The sequence below is a fragment of the Euphorbia lathyris genome, chromosome 3 (genome assembly GCF_963576675.1).
Source record: "Euphorbia lathyris chromosome 3, ddEupLath1.1, whole genome shotgun sequence".
NCBI lineage: Eukaryota > Viridiplantae > Streptophyta > Magnoliopsida > Malpighiales > Euphorbiaceae > Euphorbia > Euphorbia lathyris.
In genome coordinates this window covers 21,115,329-21,142,826 of record NC_088912.1, presented here as the reverse complement: position 1 = coordinate 21,142,826, position 27,498 = coordinate 21,115,329, and the positions used below count along the sequence as shown (strand labels likewise).

The 27,498-nt window shown below is 37.9% G+C and overlaps 1 protein-coding gene and 1 non-coding gene across 3 annotated transcripts; both read right to left on the bottom strand.

Moving 5' to 3' along the window:
- Window positions 1–2,528: 2,528 nt before the first annotated feature.
- LOC136225237 (small nucleolar RNA R71) lies at window positions 2,529–2,635 on the bottom strand. Its single transcript, XR_010686963.1, has one exon. It is a non-coding gene; the product is annotated as a small nucleolar RNA R71 (small nucleolar RNA).
- An 11,225-nt stretch (window positions 2,636–13,860) lies between these two features.
- On the bottom strand, window positions 13,861–16,949 carry LOC136221546 (pleiotropic drug resistance protein 2-like). Of its 2 annotated transcripts, XM_066008921.1 has the most exons (4): window positions 16,655–16,949; window positions 15,212–15,661; window positions 14,692–14,815; window positions 13,861–14,550 (listed from the first exon to the last, which is right to left on the bottom strand). In XM_066008921.1, the coding sequence occupies exons 2-4, from the start codon at window positions 15,304–15,306 to the stop codon at window positions 14,512–14,514; spliced, it is 258 nt and encodes an 85-aa protein (XP_065864993.1). In that variant the 5' UTR covers window positions 15,307–15,661; window positions 16,655–16,949; the 3' UTR covers window positions 13,861–14,511. The 2 variants fall into 2 exon arrangements, with proteins under 2 accessions (XP_065864993.1, XP_065864992.1); XM_066008920.1 differs by lacking the exon at window positions 15,212–15,661.
- Window positions 16,950–27,498: the final 10,549 nt, after the last annotated feature.

Sequence of the window (27,498 nt, the reverse complement as noted above, 5' to 3'; positions counted from 1 at the left end):
TGTGGAAAAGTGTTTCAACACATACTTCTATCATAGCAAACATGGTGGGAAGCGCCAGTGTCTACCCTCCACCCATCTGATCCACCTATGAGGTTGATCTCAGAAATCATATCAACAAAATTATGTTGCTCTTCAGTCATGTTAACACTAGGAGTAGTGTTTGGCCTGTTCATGCACTAACGTGCCATATGACCCGGTTTCCCACAATTAAAGCATAAGAAAGCAACATCATTTTTAGGTGGCTATTGCTATGACCTATTTTGGTTCCTTTGAAGGTTCCAATTCAGATTAACTCGGGTGTTGCGTTTTTGGATTGGATTGGTTTGCGGTTCTGATTCTTAAAATTCTTTTGAGCGGGTTTTCGAACAGCAATGGATCTTTTAGTGTTATTAGAAACACTAAGCACTTCTTCTTTTAAATCTTGTTTTGGAGCTTCCCCCTCAATTCGGAGGCGTGTAACCAGACTTTCCATCAAAAATTTGTGCATCAAAACATTTTTAAAATCTTTTCAGGAAGGAGGCAATTTGTAAAACAACTTGAAATTGATCATTTAGAGGCATACCTTGTGAAATAATTTCATGTGCTATTTCTTGTAATTCATGAGATTGAAACTCCACTGATTTGTCATCAGTCATCTGAAATTTGAGGTATATGGGAATATACTAAGAGGAGAATCACTCCGATGAGGTTTCCTGGACAGACATTCCCCCTTGATTTTTAGGGGCTAAATAGGAAGGCCCATATGGTGGATGACTGATACGAGCAAAAAGAGCAAAATTATGAAGACGAACATTCATGGAAAAGAGCTTTAAAGTCTTAGTTTTCAGCCAGAAATGGAAGAAACAGCCAGAAATTACAGTTCAAGCAGGAATCTTCACGAACAGCCTCTCAATTGAACAGAACAGCCTAAACAACAGCATTTAATGGGTCATTTGGAAGGAAAACGGATAAACGCGCGGGTCGAGCGGGTTACAGGAGAGAGAAAGAGAAAGAAAAAACGTGGAAAGCAAGACAGCTTTCCATGTTGCGCCAAATGTAGGAGGATTGTTTACTTGTCCTTGTTTTTACCTTTTTGTGACTTTTTGCCCGTGTAATTAGGGTTGATGTAAGGGGAGTATAAATAGGAAGAAAGTTATTATAATAGGGAGACCTCGGCATTACCGCCACCTCTAGTTTTATTTTATATTTAATTTTTATCGCAAGGATGTTTTTGGGAGAACAAGCTGTTCACTCATGACAATGAATGAGTAGTTCTTCTGCAGGCCTAGCCAGCCATTTAGACGGTGAATGTAAGTATCTCTTATCAATGAATGAAGTATTTTTATCCATGATTGAGTGTTATTAGCATGCTTCAAGAATAGATTAAGTTCGAGTCTATTTGATAGTTACCGAGGATGACACGACAGTGCTCCGACGTAATGGAAACAACTAATCGGCATATGTTGTGGTGGACGGATACGAAAACTACCATATATTGGGATTTCTTTATGAATGCTCTCTGTTGCTTAATGCTTGTTTGTATGTTAGCGCAAGGACACTTGGTTAATATTACTTGCTTAATATCTTTGGAAATGGGACACCGGACCTTAGTGACCATAGAGAGAGAGACCCAACTCATGAATATAAATTTATACCATTCTGCGGTAAGAGTTAGGCACAGTTGTTCGTTAGGCGCATGGCTAGATCTGTGCTTGTTTATCTTGAATTCATTCGTCTTACTTTCCGTTTAAGTCTTTTATGTTAAGATCTCACACACCATTCAACCAAATCAAGTATCTAACCAAATACCACAGATGACCTAGTACACTTACTAGCGTCCCTATTTTACACACCAAGTTTTTGGCGTCGTTGCCGGGGATTGTTTAAACGTAAAGTTTTGAAGAATACGTATGCTTATTTTGTTACCTGTTAACCATTTGTTTGTCTAGTCTTTGGTTGTTTGTTTCGGTCTCTAGTTTTGTATGCGAAGAGAAGGTATTCCTATCCTTCCTATAGACGTGGAAATAGAGAGAATGTACAGAAGAAGGAGAAGAGTACTTAGGCAATCTAGACGCATCAGAATGGAGCGCGAAGTCGAAAGGCCAAATGACGAGAGACAGAATGAGAACCATGAGGAGGGTCATGGTGAAACTGAAAATAATAATAATGGTAACCAGAGAATGTGGATGAAGGATTACTCCAGGTCATCTACGGAGGGTCATTCGTCGTGCATCGTCTTACCAGAGGAAGGCAATCGAATGTTCGAAGTGAAAGCGTCAATGGTTCAGATGCTACAAACAATTGTGCAGTTCGGAGGATATCCAAATGAAGATCCAAATGTGCACATCCAAGACTTTGTCACCATGTGCAACACATTTCGTACCCACAGAAATGATAGTGATGAGGTTATCCGACTCAAACTATTTCCCTTTTCCTTGAAGGATAAGGCAAGGAATTGGTTGAAGAATTTACAACCAGGATCTGTCACAAACTGGGAGGAGACGGCTACCATGTTCTTAATGAAATACTTTCCGCCCAGACAAGCAATCAAGTTGAGGAATGAAGTTTCTCATTTTTTTCAAGAAGAGGATGAGTCCTTATCTGAAGCATGGGAAAGGTACAAAGAACCGTTAAGAAGAGTACCCAATCATGGAATACTGATGCGCCTCCCGTAAAGGAGACTCACTAAGGGATAAGTGTACCCCGTCGTTATCAAGTAATAAATCTGGAAAGTCCAGGTATCGAATCCACAGGACTTATTTACCACAAGTATCGAATTACTTGGTCTCAGGTGTTATCTAGGCTTTGTGGGTTTTGAGTTTGTTTGTTTAAGTTAATCTAATCCTAGGTTGAATTACGCTACTCCTAGCTAAATTATACTAATTCTAACTAAGTTATTCTACGCCTAATTAAGTTAAACTACTCCTAGGTGATCTTTCACTAATGCAATTACCCGAAGGAACATGGTATGAACGATAATAATGAAGTTAGGTTACTAGGTCTATTAATTAAAAACCTAATCTAAGTCACTTGTATTCAAGGCGATTAACCCTATTTACCCTCCTGAAGTTCCTAGTGTGTGATTCACTTGTAAGGCCGAAACTAGGTCTAAGGCTCAGTAATTTGGGCTTAATCAACTAAGAGGTCGTCAATCTCCTAGGCTCTGACTAGGTCAGATTCAGCTCACAATATGTGCCTACTAGATTTTGGGGCTTTTGAATGAGTTAACCCAATTGAATAAAGCGTAAGACAAAGATTAAAAAAATAAGCATAGAACAAAATAAGAGCTAAAATATTATTAAAGATGAAGAATAATATCACAGGATACAATTAGCCTAGGATTCATAGACTGTATCAAAGAGTACAAACAAGGAAAGGTAAAAGGAGATACGAAAATCCCTTTCAAGGAACCTATCTACTCTGCAGCCGGCTTCCTAGGTCTTAAGGACGGACCTTGAATATTCCTCGAAGAATAGCTTTGAAGGAGCTTCAATGGAGGTTGAAGAAGATGGAGGAGATGGAGAGGAATTTCAAGGGGAAAGCTAAAGTAATTTACAATTAATGAAAGATATCTAATTTACATTGGAAAAATCCTATTTATAGGCGTGGCTCAGGCCCTTTTCTTGACCTATTTCGTGTCCTTATGCAGGTAGGAAGTCGTGGGGCCGGTCGTGGAGTCGTGGGGGCGGAATTGGTCTTTTTGACCAATTCCCGCAGGTCTGCTCGACGAGTAGGGCGAGCTGCTCGGCGAGCAGGCACTGCTCGTCGCGAGCAGGCTCCCTGCTCGCCCGAGCAGGCCTCTGAGGGCCTGCTAGGCGAGTAGGCACAGCCTGCTCGGGCGAGCTGGCTGAGCAGGCTGAGCAAGCCCCTGAGGGCCAGCTCGACGAGCTGGCCTAAATAGGCCAGTTCGTCGAGCAGTCTTACCCGGCACGCCTCTGCGCGGTCGCTGAATGCCAAAAGTGTGTTTTTCGCCCGAACTTATCCCTGCGCATGCATAAAAACTCCAGATAGCATTAGTCCAAAGGCTAAATTGACCCGCCAATCGCTTATTTTGAGCAAACGCTTCGTTTGGTGCGACTTTTGACGGATCAATTAGCTTCAAAAGATAACGGAATTATAATATGCTTGCTATTTTGGCCGTATTTGCCTAAATTGATCATGAAACGAGCCTAAACAACGAAAAGTAAATAAAACATTTCCAATTTCTAACTAACTCACACAAAAGCATTTAAATGCGAGAATTGCTCGCTTATTAACTAAATAACGCTAACAACCGTCCTAAAACCGTACCCAAAGATAGGGGTTTTTGACCCCTATCAAACCTCCTCGCACTTAAAACTTTACTTGTCCCTAAGTAAACTAAAAAACTAAACCCGCAATCACAAGCAAGCTAGAAAACCTCCCGGTTTGACTAGGTGCTTGACACAATTTCGAGCATCTGTAATTACATGCATTCGGAAATACAAAGTAGAGACACGATATCCAAAAGCCGCATTTCAATTATCATAGGTCATATGTTTTAATAAAAAGGACACATGTTCAATTAAACGAGCTTGAGGGGATCGCTAAGTAAAACACCTCACCATAGGTAGTTCACTCATTTCACACAATTTTGGTGGCTAAAGTGTTTACTCTCGGCTTTGTTGGGGTTTAGTGTCCTATAGACAATTGTTCTAGGATACAAACTTAATGTAAATGAATTGTTCTTTATATAATTTGTTTAATGAGATATATGTTTTATAACTATATAAAGGCAATCCCTTTTAAGCACTAAATAAAGTCTAATAAAAGGAAATCCGTAAGTTTATTTAAAGTGATTATAAAGTGTTCATACAAGCATGAAGTGAGACAAAACTTTATAGTAAACTGATAAACTTAAAACCACCCCAAGTCAAGTGATATGTTTGGGATTGACATATCACTATTGAGACTTGTATGTAACAATGTCTTCTGTCCGACAGAAAGCTGATCTCACAAGCTTCATATATACAGATATCTGGACAGTTACATAGATCCAATGAAACGTTGTTCATTAGGATTGGGGATCCGATTTGAGATAACAGGATGGGTAGATTCATCCTTGTCACCTGTTCATCTCATTGGTATTAATAGGTATAACTAATCCTCAGACTCAAAGGAATATTAATTGGTATTTTGGATTACGGAATGGGATGCTTTGACTCTGGTGTAACACGATGCTTAACAGAGATGACTCTGGGGTGTGAACAGTAGACGTTGGGTATCACAGGAAGTAATTGCGGAGTCGTTATATATTGGATTGAGCATTTATCACTCCCGATAAATGGGAGATACATCCATGGATCGCTTGTGGAAGACTCGACTCTAAATCCTTGCAAGGTGATAGCTTAAGAGTAAGAAATACAGATTTCACTTAACCTATCTTTTTGAGTTGACTCGGCCTGTACAAGTAAAACGAACGTCTCGCTATATGTGACTTGACATCACCCATAGTAATAAGATTCAGTTCAAGGATGTAGTTGATAAAGGATCGAATTATACTGTAACTAATACGGAAAGGTTAACGTCAGAATCAACCTGTCTTCTTGTAGCTCTAGAGGAATGATTACGGACTTGCTAATCACATACTCTGTACATCATTCCGTTATGCAAAGATTAAATATAATTCTTTGAAAATTAATTTAATAACGTTGCATACGGTTAGAAGCAATAAGAACCTAATGGATCACACATAAGACTTGGAACCTAAAAGAGAGATAGATGTTAATTAATTGATAGAAGCCCAATTGAGCCCAATAAGGCCTATGGACATAAGGGGGTCGAAATTCATGTAGTAATATACATGAATAATTAATTTGATTTTGTTATTCCTAATTAGATTAGGAATATGAATTAAATTAATTAAGAGATAATTAAGTTATGAGTTTTAATTAGATTAATATACTCCTATTATTATCCAATAAGGTTATTATTATTATCCTTAATATATTAGATATATAGTGAGATAATAATTAGGAATTCTATTCCGAATGGAATTCCTATTCAGTAACCTAATTCTATCTAACTAGGGATTAGATACAAGAGATTATAAATACCTCTTCCCTTGAGATTTTCGAAATCCAAGCAAGCCATACCCTACTTGTGATTTTCTAAAATCACCTAGTCCAAGAGAGAGAAAATTCGACACCCCTAGTTCGAGGACGAGATTTCTCTACGGCTTCGTTTGATCAATTGATTTTCATCTATTTCTTTTATCCTTGATCTTGTGTTGATTAGTTAGAGGCAATCTACTTTGGTTGCTATTCAACGGTTGATTCTAAATTAATCTTCCCGTGTTTTATTTCGTGTTTGGGAACTCGAAGAAGAAAAACAAACAAAATGGAGAAATTCGTTTTACTACTCCTACATCAGGTCAGTTCATGATTTCGCGGATTCCCGGAGATTGAACCGTCGGATCGTCGCGAATTTTGGACAGGAGCTTCTAGACATATTCTTACACGTTTCCACCGAAGGGATTGTCGTTCGGAGGTCTGGAAGGTCTGTTTCGGATAGGGGCAGATTGGTAGACAGTTTCTATCTCCTTTGAAGTTGTGGGCACTTCGTTTGCAACGGTAGATAGAACATCTAAAATGTATTTATTCTTATCCCTCTTTATATGAAATAACGGTTAACGGATCTTGTGGTTAAATGGAAATAGGTTAAAAATTTTATATTTCCGCTGCTATACCTTAGCCTAATTTCCAACAGTGGTATCAGAGCCATCGTTAAATCCGTTATTTCATATATGAAAATTTAGAAGTTTTTCAATAGGATTGAATAAATATTTATGGTTAGGATTAATTAACAAATTGTTTTGATTAATTAATTCTAAAGATAAATAAGTTTTAATTAATTGTTAATTAAAAAGGATTATGTGTATGTTCCTAATTATTTTGGTTGATAATCATTATAACAAAATCTATTAGTTTTATAGTTAGATTGATAAAATCAGTTTTATTAATTCTAAAGATAAAACAAGAAATCTATAGTAGTTTTTCCTATTTTCTGAAAATCGTTTTAAAACCGTTTTAGAACTGATATATATATGTTTCAGAAATTGATAGTTTTTTGTTTTGATTATCGAATGAAAAATTCGTTTAAAAGTTTGTTTTACCAATTTGTAAATCAAAATGTTAAATGAATTAAAATCAAAATAATTGGGACGTGCATAATAAAAGTTTTGTATAGTTATATTAATCTAAATATTAATATAAAAGATAAGAAACTATTAGAAGTAAAATTGGATGAAAGTTAATTTGATAAGTTAATGTGATTAACATAAATATTACATAAGATAGTTATGTAATCAACCAATTAAATTTATTTAATTGAGTCTATGCATGTTTGGAGTTATGGACATATTGGGACCATCTTTTAGTCTTTTGGTATTTTTGAAATAGGGCATGCAAGTCCTGCCTTTCTACTATCTATTATAATTTCTCCTCTCATCTGATTCCCTTCAATTCAATTGAAGTTTTCTTTAGTAGTATAGAAATTAATATGTAATTTCAAGGCGCCATGGAGAAGACGGAGGACCTAAAGAGAAATATGTAATAGTTAGTATTTCCTTAGGTTTGCCCTTTTATTCCGTCTCTGGCTCGACGGAATAATTTAGATGATATGTCCATAACGCTAATGTATGTGAATGTATGTGTCTGATGTATGCTAAAGCAAATCAAGACTAAGTTAGATTATGAGACCTAAAATAAAATCCCTCATGAAAAAGTTAAGTAAATAAACAAGTTATTAAAATCGGTTGCCCCTCCCTAATATTATAATTCAGCCGGCAGTGCTGAGGGCCTTTGGATTGTTGAGTAAACTCAAGCTCGGGGTCCTTTCGGTAACACCTGAATTATCGAAAATCATTTTTCATTAATATGGGGTAATACTTAAATTAGATTATGATAATTGGATGAGTAAACTCATGTTGTCATAAACTAATGGGCAAGATGGTTGGGATTAATATGAATAGCATATTAGTTACTAATGTGGTTAGTAACCCAATAACCTAGGAATCACATTAAAGATGTGATTGATTACATGAATCTACCTAATGAATGAGACTAGCTTGTTGAGTAAACTCAAGGCGAAATCTCAGGAGTTAGGATCCTAGCTCACTAAAGGATTTGTGAAATTCTTCGAATTAATATGGAGGGCTATTAATTTGGCAAAATAGTGGGAGCAATCTAAAATAAACTAAAAGGCCTATAATTTTAGATTGATATACTTTAAGCAAATGAATGACATACGTTTACTCTTTCTCACTCTCAGGTTTAATTAAACCCACTCTTATAATCATGACTAAAACCAATCTGCAAAACATTCTTACCGATAACAAATTGAATGGTTCAAACTTCACCGACTGGTTTCGTAACCTCAAAATTGTTTTGAAGTTCGATAAAATAGGGTATGTACGTCATACATCGATACCCCCTCTCCCTAATGATGATGCTCCCATTGAGGAAATTGATGCTTACCAGAAGCATAAGGCTGATGATGATCATGCCGGATGCATCATACTTGCATCGATGACACCGGAATTACAAAGGCAACATGAGGAAATGGATGCCTATTCCATCATCATGCACCTAAAGGAATTGTTTGGGAAACAAACCAGGTGGGAACGCTACGAGATATCCAAGTTGCTATATCATAGTAGGATGCAAGAGGGCACATCTGTCATGAAACATTGTGTCAAGATGATTGGCTACATTACCAAACTTTCTAGTATTGGATTTGCGATGGATAACGAATTAAGCATAGACTTAATTCTTCAATCCCTCCCAGAGAGTTATTCACAGTTCATTATGAACTATCAGATGAATGACTTGCAAACCTCTCTTGAAGAGCTTGCAAATATGCTCAAGTCAGTTGAGCCCAATATGAAGAAAGACAAAGCCATACCGGCTCTTGTCATAGAGGGATCAAAGAAGAGGAAAGGGAATTCTCCCAATCCTAAACATCCCAAGAAAGGTAAGAAAGCCGTGCCCAACAAAACTAAGGGAAAGGAAATAAAGAAGCCCAAAGGAGAGTGCCACTTCTGTGGTGAAGACGGGCATTGGAAAAGAAACTGTTGGTGTACTTAGCCTTCCTCAAAAGGGGAAGAAGCCGGGACTTCAACATCTGGTATGTTTTATATTGAAATTTCACAGTCTGAATCTTTTGGTATTTGATACCGGATGCAGCCTAAGGATATTCTAGGAATATCTAGAAATATTATTTCTATTAGCCGTCTTGTTGAGGACGGCTTTTCATATTTCAATAAAAGACAAGAGTTGCAATTTTTATAAAGATTCGATCTTTTATTTTTCAGGAATTTCACAAAATGGGATTTATGTGTTAGATAACAAAATTCCTGCTTTTGCAATTGATACCAAAAGACATAAGCTAGATAATTCAACTTACTTGTGGCATTGTCGTTTAGGCCATATAAACAAGAGACGCATGCTAAAGCTACATTCAGATGGGCTTATAGATCCAATCGATCCCGAATCATTGGAAATATGCGAATCATGTTTAAAAGGTAAAATGACTAAGACACCCTTTAGCAATAAAGGTGAGCATGTATCAGACACTCTAGGACTCATTCATTCAGATGTATGTGGTCCTATGTCAGTCCAAGCAAGAGGAGGATTCAGATTCTTCATAAGCTTCATAGATGACCATACCCGATATAGTTACATCTACTTGATGAAGCACAAGTCAGAAGCTTTTGAGAAATTCAAATGCTTCAAGAATGAAGTAGAAAATCAATTAGGAAAGAAAATAAAGACGCTTCGATCTGATCGAGGTGGCGAATATCTTTCAGATGATTTTCTGAATTATCTAACTGAATGTGGGATATGCTCACAATGGACACCTCCCTATACACCACAACACAATGGTGTGTCCGAGAGGAGAAACCGACCCTATTAGATATGGTACGATCCATGATGAGCATGGCCTTACTTCCAAAGACGTTCTGGGGCTATGCCTTAGAAACTGCCCTCTTCACCCTAAATCGAGTACCAACTATGTCCGCTAGTTCCACACCATATGAATTGTTCGTTGGTAAGAAACCCGTGTTTTCATTTATGAGAGTATGGGGTTGTTCAGCCTTTGTCAAACGCATTGCGTCCGACAAACTAAATTCGAAATCTGATAAATGTTTCTTCATTGGATACCCTAAGGAAACTATGGGATATTACTTCTATCATCCAGATGATCAGAAAGTAATCGTATCCAAGCACGCAACCTTCTTAGAGAAAGAGTTTCTCGAAGAAACACAAAAGGGAAGCATGATTGAACTTGAAGAAGTTCAAGAAGAAGAAACACCGACTGAAACAACAGAGGCGGTTGAGGTACCCGAAGGAGTCCCATTAGATGAGACTCGAGTGCCACCTATTCGTAGATCACAAAGAGTTCGTGAACTCCTAGTTAGATATGGTTTTCTAGTGGGAGATGATAATGAGGTTCCCGTGTTAGACGACGAACCCGAAAACTACGAAGAGGCTCTTACTAGTCCAGATTCTAAAGCATGGCTTGAGGCCATGGATTCTGAAATGGATTCCATGTATACTAACCAAGTGTGGACTTTGGTTGATCCACCCGAAGGGATAATACCCATTGGGTGCAGGTGGATCTCCAAAAAGAAGACAGACATGGATGGAAAGGTTGGCACCTACAAAGCTAGGTTAGTAGCGAAAGGATATCGTCAGAAGCAATGAATTGATTATGACGAAACTTTCTCTCCTGTGGCTATGTCCAAATCAATCAGAATCATGCTTGCAATTGTCGCTCACTACGATTATGAGATTTGGCAAATGGATGTGAAAACAGCTTTCCTAAACGGAAACCTGCTTGAGGATGTATATATGATGCAGCCTGAAGGTTTCATATTGAAGGATGCAAATAAAGTTTGCAAACTTCAGAGATCCATTTATGGACTCAAGCAAGCATCTAGAAGCTGGAATAAGCGTTTTGATGAAACCATAAAACAATTTGGTTTCGAACAAAATTGTGAAGAAGCTTGCATTTACAAGAAAGCAAGTGGGAGCTCTATAGCATTTCTCATACTATATGTGGACGATATATTATTAATGGGAAATGAAATTGCTCTACTACAGTCGGTAAAAGTATGGTTATCTGGTAACTTCTCAATGAAAGACCTTGGTGAAGTAGCTTATATACTTGGTATAAAGATCTACAGAGATAGATCGAGAAGACTGCTTGGTCTTTCACAGGCTACATACATTGAAAAGGTGCTAAATCGTTTTAACATGCTTGAATCGAAATGAGGTAACTTACCCATGCTACATGGAGTAAAGTTAAACAATCATCAATGTCCTAAAACCGATGATGAAAAAAGACGCATGGCTGTAGTCCCGTACGCCAGCGTAATCTGGGAGACGAGCATTGGATTGCCGTCAAGAACATTCTTAAGTACTTGAGAAGAACTAAAGATATGTTCCTAGTGTACGGAGAAGGTGATCTGAAAATAGAAGGATTTTCAGACGCAAGTCATCTCACAGATGAGAATGATTTTAAATCCCAATCAAGATACATGTTTATCTTGAATGGGGGCGCGGTCAGTTGGAAGAGTTCCAAGCAGGGAAGCGTAGCTTTCTCTACGACCGAGTCAGAGTATATTGCAGCTGCGGAAGCAGCAAAGGAAGCGGTTTGGATTAGAAAGTTCATTACAGAACTAGGTGTGGTGCCTGACATTGTCAATCCCATTACACTGTACTGTGATAACAATGGAGCCATTGCGCAAGCAAAGGAACCACAGTCTCATAATGCATCCAAGCATTACCTTAAGCGATACCACATCATTAGAGAGATTGTGGCTAGAGGAGATGTGAGAATAGAAAGAGTACCTAGAGAGGAAAACGTTGCATATCCGTTGACAAAGCCTTTAACCCAGAGAATACATGATCGTCATTTAACTTCTAGTGGGATAAGTTTTAGAAACAATTGGCTTAAGTCCAAGTGGGAGTATGTTGGGGTTTAGTGTCCTATAGACAATTGTTCTAGGATACAAACTTAATGTAAATGAATTGTTCTTTATATCATTTGTTTAATGAGATATATGTTTTATAACTATATAAAGGCAATCCCTTTTAAGCACTAAATAAAGTCTAATAAAAGGAAATCTGTAAGTTTATTTAAAGTGATTATAAAGTGTTCATACAAGCATGGAGTGAGACAAAACTTTATAGTAAACTGATAAACTTAAAACCACCCCAAGTCAAGTGATATGTTTGGGATTGACATATCACTGTTGAGACTTGTATGTAACAATGTCTTCTGTCCGACAGAAAGCTGATCTCACAAGCTTCATATATACAGATATCTGGACAGTTACATAGATCCGATGAAACGTTGTTCATTAGGATTGGGGATCCGATTTGAGATAACAGGATGGGTAGATTCATCCTTGTCACCTGTTCATCTCATTGGTATTAATAGGTATAACTAATCCTCAGACTCAAAGGAATATTAATTGGTATTCTGGATTACGGAATGTGATGCTTTGACTCTGGTGTAACACGATCCTTAACAAAGATGACTCTGGGATGTGAACAGTAGACGTTGGGTATCACAGGAAGTAATTGCGGAGTCGTTATATATTGAATTGAGCATTTATCACTCCCGATAAATGGGAGATACATCCATAGATCGCTTGTGGAAGACTCGACTCTAAATCCCTGCAAGGTGATAACTTAAGAGTAAGAAATACAGATTTCACTTAACCTATCTTTTTGAGTTGACTCGGCCTGTACAAGTAAAACGAACGTCTCGCTATATGTGACTTGACATCACCCATAGTCATAAGATTCAGTTCAAGGATGTAGTTGATAAAGGATCGAATTATACTGTAACTAATACGGAAAGGTTAACGACAGAATCAACCTGTCTTCTTATAGCTCTGGGGGAATGATTACGGACTTGCTAATCACATACTCTGTACATCATTCCGTTATGCAAAGATTAAATATTTTAATAACGTTGCATACGGCTAGAAGCAATAAGAACCTAATGGATCACACATAAGACTTGGAACCTAAAAGAGAGATAGATGTTAATTAATTGATAGAAGCCCAATTGAGCCCAACAAGGCCCATGGACATAAGGGGGTCGAAATTCATGTAGTAATATACATGAATAATTAATTTGATTTTGTTATTCCTAATTAGATTAGGAATATGAATTAAATTAATTAAGAGATAATTAAGTTAGGAGTTTTAATTAGATTAATATACTCCTATTATTATCCACTAAGGTTATTATTATTATCATTAATATATTAGATATCACTACAAGAAAATAGCTTTTCTGTGGGGAATTTTTTCCCCACAAAATATCGAATTTTCGCCACTAAAGGTTTTAGTGGCAAATATTGAGTTCGCCATAATAAGTGCGCCACTAAAACCTATAATGGCAAAAAATGAATTCAACTCAAATAGCTAATATTTAGTGGTGAAATCAATCTCGCCACAAAACACATGTTCGCCACAAAAGATACATCTACTATGGCAAAAGTTACGCCACAAAAGATATGTTTTTGTGGCGAAACATTACCCCTCAATAAGTAAAGCTAATGTGGTGAACAAAGATGCCACAAAATTTAACTTGGTTGTGGCAAATAAACAGCGCCACAAAAGCTATGTTTTTGTGGCCAAATTTTCCCCATAAAAAGTAACTTTGTTGTGACGAATTAATTTTGATCTGTCAGCAATAGCCAATATCAATTTATTTTGTATTCAGATCAGTAACCCGCATTAATTTTATAAATATGCAAAAAAACAATTTGAGCAATAATTATTTATATTTTCTTAATACATTTTATTTGAAATGGTATTCGAAATGATAGCACGATTATCATGAAAAATTGTAAATATATATATAACATAAATTATAATAGTAGTCAACAACTAAAGCACTGCTTTACTTGAAGGGTAAATAATTTATTAGTCCTCTAGTTTTTACCTAACACACTGTTTAGTCTCTCTATTTTGAAAAACACATTATAAGGTCCCTACCTTTTGCCAATATTAACCCGTTGGTCCTTTTGTCTAGTTTTTTTAGACTTGTAACCGCTATATTTTAGCATAAATAAACATATATGAAATAACAGAGTAACATGGTCAATTTGTATTGTCCTGTGGTTGTCCTAAAAGCTAAGATATGTTCGGTTAAAAATTTAAAAAAGTAGATAAAAGGACCACAGAGTTAATATTGGTAAAAGATAGGGACCTTAAAATGTGTTTTTCAAAATAGGAGGACTAAACAGTGTGTAGATAAAAACTAGGGGACTAATAAATTATTTACCCTTACTTAAAATTGAAAATTTCAATACAAAATACTTGCACTTTAAGTATCTAATTAGTTTTAACTACAAGAAGTCCAAGCGCAAAAACACTTTTTCTCCACCTCATGCTCGGAGAACTTTGACCTGATTTCACCTCTCACAAACGGTGGTGGTTCAAGATGTGTTACCAGTTGAGACACAACACCTCAACTCCATGATCATATTCACAAATTCCCTCTACAAATAAATGGAGACCAAGCTACCTGAAAAGTAATGTTAATGAGTATCATGCCTTAAAAAAATTACAGAGCTACATGTCAATAATTGGTGAAATAAGAAAATACAACCTAATTGGTGAAACAAGAAAACATGTTCAATTTAAACTATAATGAAATAACAAGTACCTCTAATATTGTATTCAAAGATGCATTCACCAAAGTAGGAAATGCTCTTGTTCCAACATAGGCGTCTCCTTCTATTGATACATGCTCAAATCTAACTTCAATCTTAGGAATCTCAATTCCTACCCTGCCAATATCAACAAATTCAAAACATAAATTCAGAACTCATTTAAAATAAAATTAAAGCATTAAGAGTCAAAAGTACCTGTAACGTTTTTGAATGTTTATGAGAGTGCAATTTCACATTCATCTTATTTCAGTTTTGCCTCTTTTAAAGTGAATCATGATCAAAAGTACCAACGAATAATTCATCTGTAACTTTGAACATATCAATGACAAAAGTTCTTAAATTAAAGGGTAAAACTGAACTAAGGGCATAACCATGTGGGCAAAATTGCACCTAAAAAATGTTTAGTACTAAAAATGCAATTTTATCCTCATTGATTTAAAAATTGATCAGTATTTCAAACAGAGTTAATGACAAAAATGTTTGAAAAAAAATGATGAGAGTAGTTGAAGCAACCTATCAGTTCTTTCCCTAAGTCGAAGTAGAAACTTCTCATTATCCTCTTCAACAACTTGAAGGATAGTCTCCAAAAGTTGTTTCTTATCTTGCATACCAAGATTAGTAACATCAATCTCTTAATAATCAACAATTTCATTATCTAAAACCTGCTTCAAAATCCCTTTCCTTAGTCTATCATAAGTTGGAAGCCTCTCTTTTGCTGCCCATTTGAGGTCTTCTTCATCTCTTTCACTCCGTCCAAACACATCTCCTTGATTACCCCATACTTCTCTTATACTGCTTCTACCTGAACCCCAACTTTTCCTGTTTCTTGAAGCTGATAAATTCCTACTCATAGACCTGCTTATTGATCTTGCAAACTCTGCTTATTGATCTTGCAAACTCATCTCTAACTCTAACTTCATCTCCGTGCTTAAACGTTGCAGCCATTAATCTTTCTTAATGAAACTGCATCAATTTAATTACAATTGGAGGAGATGAACAATTGTTGATGGTTTTTATATATTAAGAATGGAAAGTCATGACATTGATGGGTATTATAGAGTGATACTGAGTTTTGTCAAGTAACTCAACACAAGAGATTTAGTCTTCTCATCTAGGAATCTCAATACGGCCTCTACAAGACAATATGGCAAGGGGTTCACAATCTTATTTTTCAACAAAGAGGCATTGGTTTAGGGGCATGACCATAGAACAAAAACTAATGAAATTACTCACCTAGGTTCAAAGCAAACTGATTGCTATTTCAATAGAATTGAATGCTAAAACCATTAGATTCAAACTCTCAAAACCCCTAAAGTTTGTTTCAGGGATTAGGAAATAAGAGTCATTCTTCTTCATTACCTACACTTACCATTTCAATTCAAAAATTTCTTGTACATAGTTTAACCAATCATTTTGAACTAGAGCCATAATAAATGAACCCACGAGATATAATTACATCCAAACACAAGCACATAAATTCTAGAGTGACAAAAATGGGGAACTCGAGGATCCCCAAAATATATCAAAGTCCATCACGGTGCAGAACATAAAGTCATGACATGAAAACCTCAAGCTAATTCACCAAGGGGATTCCAAACAACCTCAAAGTGTCAATAATGACTTATAAAAAACCAGTTAAATCAATCCAGCAACACAAAAGGCAAACAGAGCAAACCAAAATAGGATCTGTACTTAAAGCCAAATTCATCACAGCAACCAGGGGGAAAAAAGTCATCAATTTCTCAAGTAACCAAGCCATTTGTTTGATTCTGAAATCAAAATACATAAAGAGAACCTCAGGCTCCAAATCCGAAAAAGAGATCATTTGAGCAAGCAACAAAATGACCGATTAAGCAAACTGAAAGAGGAGTGTCAGGAACTCCATAACTTTAAAATAGACAGAGAATTTGAGAGTAAATCAAAACTTTAGGTTTGCTAAACAATAAAGCGGTTTACCTTGTTGAAGGTGGATTTTGAAGCTCGGATAGAACGATTTTAGGTTTGATAGGAAGAAATTTCTTCAAGGAAAATCGCGCAGAACAGAAGCTGCTGCCATTTGAAGGAGAACTGCCAGTGAAATCGGAGGAAGGCAGATGCAGAATCACCATTGAACGATAGCATACCTTTAGATGGTAAGAGAAAGTGGTGTTTGTCGCTGTTGAAAGTGAGGAAGAAAAAGAGAGCGATGGTATTGAGACAGAGAAGCGGCGCAAGAGACTGCCGAAGAGAGAGAGAGGTGAATTAGGTTACAATGGAGAGAAAGAGAGAAATAATCACGTTTCTATAAGATTATATTAAAAATATGGTTAAAGTGTAAAAATACCCCTAATGTTTTGGATCAGGAGCAATTTTACCTCTAACGTCTAAAATGGTGCAATTTTGCCCCTAACGTTGGAAGTCAAGAGCAATTTTACCCCAACGTTAATAAATTGGGTCAATTTCAGACACTATTATAAAACACAGATATTTTTGTTCCTTATTCCGCACCAATTGCATAACAATTTGTTCTGAAAAAAGGATTTCATGTTTTTTATAATTTAATAATAGAATTTGATATTAATATTTATAAATTTGGTGAATTTTTTGAATTTATTTTGTCTAATTCGTACAAAAAGACAATATATTTTTTAATTTTTTTTTCACATCCCAACGTATGTTTATAATTTGTTACTGATAAAATTACACACGTATGAAGTGTAGATGACAAGATTCATGACCGAGAAGACAGTTTGATGAATTATTTCTCAAATTGACCTAATTTATTAACGTTAGGGGTAAAATTGCTCTTGGCTTCCAACGTTAGGGGTAAAATTGCACCATTTTAGACGTTAGGGGTAAAATTGCTCCTGATCCAAAACGTTAGGGGTATTTTTGCACCTTAACCCTTAAATATATATATATATATAAGTATTTAAAATATATTTCGTTTGTGGGGAAAATATTAAATTCCCCACAAAATATATTTTGTTTTGTGGCGAATCCAAAATTCCCCATAATATAGTGCTTTATTTATGGCGAATATATGAACCCTCCACTAATGCATTAATTATTGTGGCGGTTTTCAACTTCCCCATTAAAAAAACACTTTTTGTGGTGAAGACGAGTTTCGCCACAAACGCCTCATATTCAGTGGCGAATTAATTTCTCCCACTAAATTTTCCCCACTAAAAATTGATTTTGTTGTAGTGTATATAGTGAAATAATAATTAGGAATTCTATTCCGAATGGAATTCCTATTCAGTAACCTAATTCTATCTAACTAGGGATTAGATACAAGAGATTATAAATACCCCTTCCCTTGAGATTTTCGAAATCCAAGCAAGCCATACCCTACTTGTGATTTTCGAAAATCACCTAGTCCAAGAGAGAGAAAATTCGACACCCCTAGTTCGAGGACGAGATTTCTCTACGGCTTCGTTTGATCAATTGATTTTCATCTATTTCTTTTATCCTTGATCTTGTGTTGATTAGTTAGAGGCAATCTACTTTGGTTGCTATTCAACGGTTGATTCTAAATTAATCTTCCCGTGTTTTATTTCGTGTTTGGGAACTGAAGAAGAAAAACAAATAAAAGGGAGAAATTCGTTTTACTACTCCTACATCAGGTCAGTTCACGATTTCGCAGATTCCCGGAGATTGAACCGTCGGATCGTCGCAATTTTTGGACAGGAGCTTCTGGACATATTCTTACACGTTTCCACCGAAGGGATTGTCGTTCAGAGGTCTGGAAGGTCTGTTTCGGATAGGGGCAGATTGGTAGACAGTTTCTATCTCCTTTGAAGTTGTGGGCACTTCGTTTGCAACGGTAGATAGAACATCTAAAAGGTATTTCTTCTTATCCCTCTTTATATGAAATAACGGTTAACAGATCTTGTGGTTAAATGGAAATAGTTTAAAATTTTTATATTTCCGCTGCTATACCTTAGCCTAATTTCCAACAGGCTTATGTTCTTACTTAGGATTACGTTGATTTTGCACGTTCATCCGAGTTCCTCTACTATGCTATATGACTCCGATGATATCAAAAACAACCTCGAATTGGGGTTGTAATGTGGTTAGAGGGTTAAAGGTACAACAAGGGTTAATAGTTCTAGCGCTAGAAAAACAAAGTTAAAATGGCTTTAGCGAGTATGAAGTGACTGAGCTTTTTATTCGTTATATTTTCTTTGAGACGTTTTGATTTTAAGAACTGGGAGATAGAGTTCTCCTTCTTTTGTTTGTCTCTTTTCTTTTCTTTTTCTGTTTTTCCCTTTTTTTTGATAGCATTGCTCAATCACTTCTCAGCCTTTTGGCTTGCTACTATGATGCCATAAACAAGGATAAAGCGCTAGAAGAGAACAAAGGCTCAATTCGAGCTTTGCAAAAACTGGGTTAAGTAACAAACCAAGTGATGGTTTGCAAAAATTGGGTTAGGATGAAAAAAAAATCTACAAACTACAAAAATATAGGCTCAAAGGGGCTTCCTAGAGTGGATGAAAAAGAGAAAATAAGGTAAAGAAAAGGGTTAATTCTAATAAGGCTGATTTCATCGTCTACCATCTCAAATCATTGCATGTAGGTTCAATACAGTATTAGGTGCAAAATCTGTAATCTTTCCACAAGTCAAAGCATTCACACAAAAATGTCAAGAAAAAGAGCTTTTTGATGTTCGCTCTTGGGCTCAAATTCAACTCACAATTCTTTGGGTTTCAATTTTGTGTTTACTAGTTCTCCCCAAACTCAAGTTTAATATCACATGCCTTCAATTCTTAAGTTATCTACCTAAGTAATGATTTTAGCATTTCTTCAAAATTAGGGTCTAAATGCAAACTTTAGCTCATGCTTTTACAGATACAAGGATTGTATCCTACACCTAAACTAGTTGTTATGCAATCTTAGATTCGGTTCTCAGCCCTCAAGGACAAATAACGAAGTTTAGATTCAAAGGAGGTTCACAGTTTTAGATCCTAAACATGCAAAACATAAATAAAACCCGAAAAACGCAAAACTAAACTAGACACGATGCAACAAAAATTTAAAAATTATACAAATTTTTGTAAGTTTGTCTACCCCTCCTCACACTAAAAATATGCAATAAGTTCCAACATTGCATCACAAACCATAAAGAACAAGTGTAAAAAGTTAGGGTGGAGAAGACAACTTACTGATCGGCCGGAGGGTATGGCCAAGGCATGTTGTAGCGGTCGCAGTAGTCTGCCGCTACGTATTCAAGACCCGAAAGCCTTCGGTCCATATTCTGCTCAAAGTTAGTGAACCGTTGGTCCATCTGTTGAACAATGTTAAGGGTCCGTAGGTTAAGATCTCTCATTTCTGCCATCATGGTGTTGATGGCTTGGAACTGGGCCTCCGTCCCCGGCGCTTGGTTTTCCATTTGGTCTCCTGCTGCGGCAGTTCCTTCTTCCTCAGATTCTCCCTGTTGTGGTGGGTTTCGTGCTCTTTTCCACACCCTTCTGCTAGAGCTTGCTCCTCTAGATGAGTTCCTGTTTAAAACTGAATGGAAAGTAGATCTCCCAAGAAATGTGGAGTTAAGCAAAGTTGGGTAGAAACCAACTTCCTGAATGTCCAAATCTTTGAATTGGCTATCAAGGAAGTTGGTAACCAAATTTCCAAGGCCAACGGACCCGCATTTTTTACTTGTTTTTCTTGAAAAGCCTTCAAAGATGGCTTTGATATTATTAACGGGTTTATGGTTGGCCACACACCACAGTATGAGCAATTCTGTCTTTGAGATCTTATTGCTCTCATTTTTGCATAACAAGTTGTGAGCCACAAACTTGTGTACAAGGTTTAATAATGGGTCTAAAAGGTGGACGGGGCTAGCAGTGCGGTAGTCAAATTCTGATAAGCCTGTTAATTTTTCCCAAGCTTTATCTTTTGTCATGGGTTCCTCAAAACCCGAGATTGCCTTTGGATGGTTATAGACTCCCATCAAAGCTGCTATCGTGGTGTCACTGAGACGATAGGGTCTACCGTTCAGTCTGAAAGAATGCTTACCACACCCCGCAGGCAGCTCCTTTTTCAAGGTGGTCAGAAATTCTAAAGTGAAGTTGTAATACACTAGGGTCCTTTTTGTGGCCAGTCTATGCCAACCGTGGAATTTTAGGATTTCATTGAAATCCTTTTCCAGACCTATAGATGCTAGATATTTCTGGTCAACAATGATTAGAGTGGCAAGTTCTTGCCTAGAAAACCAATGATACAACAGCCCCTCTCGCTCATCGACCAGTCCAAAAGGTGGGTCATACTTAGCTTGGAGGGTGTCGCTGAATTCGATGTCAGAATTGGCTTCATTCTCAACCGTGATCTTAGCCTTGCCTTTTCTACCCATAGTACCTGAGGAATAGACCAAAAATGGACTAGTTAGAACATATTCACAAAGTTGAACAAAAACCCCCAAATAACCAGTAAATAGGTAAAACCATAGTTTAGAAACTTAGGGACCAAAACCATAAGCTTTCAGTCCCTAAGTAATTTACCCGTAATTCTAAATTCGTGCAAAATTAAGGATTCCCAGTGACTAAAATGTGTTAAGAATGTGATATAGAATTCTATTGGCAAGTTTTCAACTATAAACTGAATAGTTGAACTTTGAGCTAAAATGGAGATTTTACCCAAATTGAGCAATTTCTCCAAATATTCACAAATTAAGAACAAAAATCATACTCAAACCACATATTAGTCATAATGTTACTATATGTTGCAAGAATGTCAAGAATTAAAAGCAAGTAAAAGGTTATTTGAGAAAAAAGATGAAAAACCCAAAACTTAGGTTTATCTCAAATCTCAAAAATTAACACCCTAAACTAAAATCTAAACCTAGAAACATGTTAGAAATCAAAAATAGGTAAGAATTCATACCTCGTTTGTTGAATTCGGGTTAGTATGGTGGATTTGGGGGGTTAGGTTGTGAAGGAAAAAGGGAAAAGAGAGAAAAGGAAAGAAAGAAGAAAAGAAAGAAAGAAAGAAAGAAGAAGGTAAGGAAGGGGATGATGAGTCATCCCCTATCCTTATCTTTATTTTATATATAATTTTTTTTTTAGTTCGGGATTAAAAATCCCGAACAGCTGGCTCGGCTGACCAGCTCGGCGAGCAGGGCGTCAGTGCCCTGCTCGCCCGAGCTGGGCGATTTTTTTAGAGAGAGTATGGGGTGCAAAACTTGACAATGTAATAAAAATGCGAATTAAAAACTAACAACAAAATTTAACCAAAACAAAAAGAAAAGAAAATTGCAGAAATAATTGTTCAAGCTTTGAATTTAAACCGAGATTCCTTAGGAGGTTGCATTGGCCATTGGTTCTGCTGTTGATATGGGGGCATGCCAAGCCCCTGCTCTCTATGTTCCTGAACAAAACCGCTGGGAGGTCGAAGCACATTCTGATTTGAATTCCCGTAAGATAGGTTCGGGTGCTGAGGCCTCCTATAGTTGTTGTTGTTGTTGTAGGAGTTGTGGTTGTTGGGGTTGTAGTTGTTATAGTTCTGGTTGTACCTCGGTTGCCCCCCAACATAATTGACCATCTCCACCCCATCTCCAGCAAAAGGGCTCCCTACCTGACAGTCCTTTCCATGGTGGTCGCCGCCACAATGCACACATGTGGGAGGTTGGCTGAATTTTGCCAACAAGACGTCCATCTTCCTACTCAAATCCGCAACACCCGGATTTTGTTCTTGTTCTTCCACAGCAAACACCCGCTGCCTTGTGGGGCCAGCGAGTTTCTCCTCTTGCCACTGCACACTTTTCCTAGCCAGCTCGTTAATCATGTCATGCGCCTCTGTTGCTGTCTTCCTGAACAAGTCTCCACCCGCTACGGAGTCTACGATAGCCCTGTTAGTGGGTGTCAATCCGTGATAGAAGACGCTCACCAATTGATGCTTGGGTATGTCATGATGAGGGCACATGCGCAGCATTTTTCTGAATCGGGTCCAAGATGTGTGGAGCGCTTCGTGCTCGGGTTGGTGGAAGGATGTGATCTCACCCCTGAGCATTGCTGTCTTCGAGGGAGGAAAGTAGTAGGACAAGAATTCCTTCTCCAATCCTGCCCAAGTCGTGATTGATCCGGGTTCTAGTGTTCTTAGCCATTCCAAAGCTTGCCCAGTTAGAGAAAATGGGAACAACTTCAGCCTAGCAGCATCTTGGGGAACCCCATTTGTTCTCGCAGTGTCTGCGCACATTAGGAAGCGATCCAGATGATCATTCGGGCTCTCATGTGCTTCCCCTCCAAACAATCCGGTCTGTTGAATCAAGTGAATTATGCCGGACTTGATTTCGTATGTATTGGCCGGAATATTCGGAGCGGCAATGCCGGCCAAATGCTGGTGTCGGTGTGGTGCCAGGATCTCACTCATCAGACGAGTGTCATTTTCTGGCCCGGTGTTCTCAGTGTTCCGTTCATTGTTCCGTTCATTGTCAGTCATTTTGATAGGCTCGATGATCTCGTCTTGCTTCAGTTTTCCAATCTGTTTGCTCCTGCGAAGAGTACGTTCAAGTTCAGGGTTAAGAGGGACACACGGTATTCTTGCTGATCTTGTGGGCATATGCTGAGAAGAAATAAATACAAGAAATAAATGAAAGCAGAAATTTTTCCTATGAAAGAAAATTATACACATCATACAAGGTCGCACAGTTTTATACAAGTATTCTTATTGGTTTATATTGACAGATATAGATTGGTGTACATGGTACAATTAAACTAGTAGAGATGAACAAGTATGTATAAGTATGAATCAGAATATGAACAAATATAAATATAAGAATGAACAAGTATAAAAGGTATAAACAAGCACAGACAGACAAGTATAGATGAATTTAACAAGTACAAATATACGTTTATATAAACAAGTATAAATAAGAATAGGTATGAACAACTACGTATGTTATGAGAAAACACGGTAGATATAAACAAGTATAGAAAGGTCATATATACTTAGGTATAAACGAATAAACAAGTATTTGTATATGGAAGTATGAATATAAACAAGTATAAATGATATAAACAAAGGATATTTACAATGAATGCTTAAACTAACAAATCGACCTTTGGTTCGATATTGCAGAAGAAATAAATCCCCGGCAACGGCGCCAAAAACTTGATGCGCCTCCCGTAAAGGAGACTCACTAAGGGATAAGTGTACCCCGTCGTTATCAAGTAATAAATCTGGAAAGTCCAGGTATCGAATCCACATGACTTATTTACCACAAGTATCGAATTACTTGGTCTCAGGTGTTATCTAAGCTTTGTGGGTTTTGAGTTTGTTTGTTTAAGTTAATCTACTCCTAGGTTGAATTACGCTTCTCCTAGCTAAATTATACTAATTCTAACTAAGTTATTCTACGCCTAATTAAGTTAAACTACTCCTAGGTGATCTTTCACTAATGCAATTACCCGAAGGAACATGGTATGAACGATAATAATGAAGTTAGGTTATTAGGTCTATTGATTAAAAACCTAATCTAAGTCACTTGTATTCAAGGCGATTAACCCTACTTACCCTCCTGAAGTTCCTAGTGCGTGATTCCCTTGTAAGGCCGAAACTAGGTCTAAGGCTCAGCAATTTGGGCTTAATCAACTAAGAGGTCGTCAATCTCCTAGGCTCTGACTAGGTCAGATTCAGCTCACAATATGTGCCTACTAGATTTTGGGGCTTTTGAATGAGTTAACCCAATTGAATAAAGCGTAAGACAAAGATTAAACAAATAAGCATAGAACAAAATAAGAGCTAAAATATTATTAAAGATGAAGAATAATATCACAGGATACAATTAGCCTAGGATTCATAGACTGTATCAAAGAGTACAAACAAGGAAAGGTAAAAGGAGATACGAAAATCCCTTTCAAGGAACCTGTCTACTCTGTAGCCGCCTTCCTAGGTCTTAAGGACGGACCTTGAATATTCCTCGAAGAACAGCTTTGAAGGAGCTTCAATGGAGGTTGAAGAAGATGGAGGAGATGGAGAGGAATTTCAAGGGGAAAGCTAAAGTAATTTACAATTAATGAAAGATATCTAATTTACATTGGAAAAATCCTATTTATAGGCGCGGCTCGGGCCCTTTTCTTGACCTATTTCGTGTCCTTATGCAGGTAGGAAGTCGTGAGGTCGGTCGTGGAGTCGTGGGGGCAGAATTGGTCTTTTTGACCAATTCCCGCAGGTCTTCTCGCCGAGCAGGGCGAGCTGCTCGGCGAGCTACTCAGCGAGCAGGCACTGCTCGTCGCGAGCAGGCTCCCTGCTCGCCCGAGCAGGCCTCTGAGGGCCTACTCGGCGAGCTGGCCTAAATAGGCCAGTTCGTCGCGCAGTCTTGCCCGGCACGCCTCTGCGCGGTCGCTGAATGCCAAAAGTGTGTTTTTCGCCCGAACTTATCCCTGCGCATGCACAAAAACTCCAGATAGCATTAGTCCAAAGGCTAAATTGACCCGCCAATCGCTTATTTTGAGCAAACGCTTCGTTTGGTGCGACTTTTGACGGATCAATTAGCTTCAAAAGATAACGAAATTATACTATGCATGCTATTTTGGCCGTATTTGCTTAAATTGATCATAAAATGAGCCTAAACAACGAAAAGTAAATAAAACATTTCCAATTTCTAACTAACTCACACAAAAGCATTTAAATGCGAGAATTGCTCTCTTATTAACTAAATAACGCTAAAAACCGTCCTAAAACCGTACCCAAAGATAGGGGTTTTTGACCCCTATCAAATACCCATGTGGATGCAAGTGAAAAATTTCTATAATGGAGTGACCAACGCATACAAAATACAAATTGAATCAGTTGCCAATGGGAACCCCGAGGAACTGGAACCTCAAGCATTGTAAGAGCTAATCGAGAGAGTGGTCAACACCAGTTATAACTGGCACTTAGTGAGAGCCGATGGTAAGAGAGTCACGAATACTGCAAACAGTGAGGCAATCAGCAAGTTATCTTCACAAATGGAACAACTGGTCAGAACAATGGGACAAATGAACGTCTCAGCAGTCAATACATAACCCTCTGCTCAGATGGAAATCCTATCACCCGATGGTTGTGACTTCTACAGTGGACCTCATCGACCAATAGATTGTCCAGGCACCAAACCAGGAGCATCAATACAGGAATAGTGTGATTTTATTGCTCGCCAACCACCGAATCCGTATTCAAACACCTATAACCCAGGGTGGAGAAGCCATCCTAACTTCTCTTGGTAAGATAATCAGAGGCAACCAGCTATGCAGCAATCTTACAGGCAAGAGCACCCGCGACCAGCATACCAACGACAACAAGGCAGCTCATCTAACCAACAGTATCAGCGCCAATCAAATGTTCAACAAGAAGGAAAGCCTGATCTAGAGGCCATGATGATGCAGTTCATGAAACAGACACAGTCCTCCATAAAGAATCTCGAGACTCAAATTCAGCAATTTGCCAAAGCCATATCCTCAAAGGAAAAAGGTGCTCTCCCAAGCAACACTGTAACCAACCCAAAAGAAGAAGTCAATGCCATCATATTAAGAGGAGGTAAAGAATTGAGGAACAGTGGTGAAAATTCTCTTGCAGACAAAGAAGATGAAGCAAAGTCCAATGATCAACCACCTGTGCCCCAACACAAGAAAGATAAACAGGTGATTAAAGACGAACCAGGCAAGCAGTGTTACACACCAAGGGTTCCATACCCAGAATGACTGAAGCAACAAAATTGTGAGAAGAGACATAAGAGCTTTTTAGAACAATTGACAAAGCTGCATATCAACATTCCATTCATCGAAGCCTTGTCAGAAATGCCCATGTATGTCAAGTTCTTGAAGGATTTGCTGACCAACAAAAAGAAACTGGAAAGTGTCGCCATGGTGCAACTGAACATGGACAGCTCATTCCTCTCCCCCACTCGCCTCATTCGCTGGACAATCACCGCCTCAGCCATCTTGTCCTTTAATGCCACATTGTCAGACGGCAGACCTCCAACCACAACGGTCACAAGATTTGATGTGGCTACCCCTCTTTCCAAACATGGCAAATTAATTCCCTATTCTTACGATGGAATAAGGATAATGATTGGTTCAGCGGTTGCCACCCTCCTTGACGGTTCGCCTTTCTGTCCATTGTGTATAAAGGGTTGCCAGTTTACTAAACACACACTTTTCTACATCTCCAAACCCTACTAACCGCTTGTGATTCCACCATGGCACGAAAGAATACAAGGTCGGCCACTGCCACCAAAGGTAAAGAAAAGAAACCCGATGTGAGCTCTAGTACCCAAACCTCTCTTGTGCTCTCCAAGCAACTACTTACTCTCTCAGATGAAACCGAGCAAACTAACTACGAAACTTTTCAAAACACGAGCTTTGCGCAACCCGACAAATCTGCTGGGAAAGTTTACAAGAGGTTAGTCTTGATGCGGAGGTGAGGCAGATGATTGAAGGCGCTAATCTGGCTAAATTTTTATCCATTGATGAGAGCACATACCATGAACTTACAATGGAGTTCATTTCCATATTTCAATGGGATGCCAAGTACACTGACCCCAATCATCACAAGCGATACCAATTTAGACTCATGGGGAACCACATGAATTACTCCATCAACAAGATGAACATTTTTCTTGGCCTGGTCGATCAGACAAAACTCGAAGAAGAACCCTACCTATCGGCATACTGCGAGATTCCAGAGGAATTTGATGATAGTGCTTTCTGGCATGCAATCACGGGTCACTCCGAGTATAATCCTAGTTCCTCCAAAGCCTCAGGTATCGAGAGATATTCACTCAAATATTTACATCGTATTCTTACTGGTTCACTCTTTGGCAGGGTTCATCAAGCCACAGTCCCATCCGC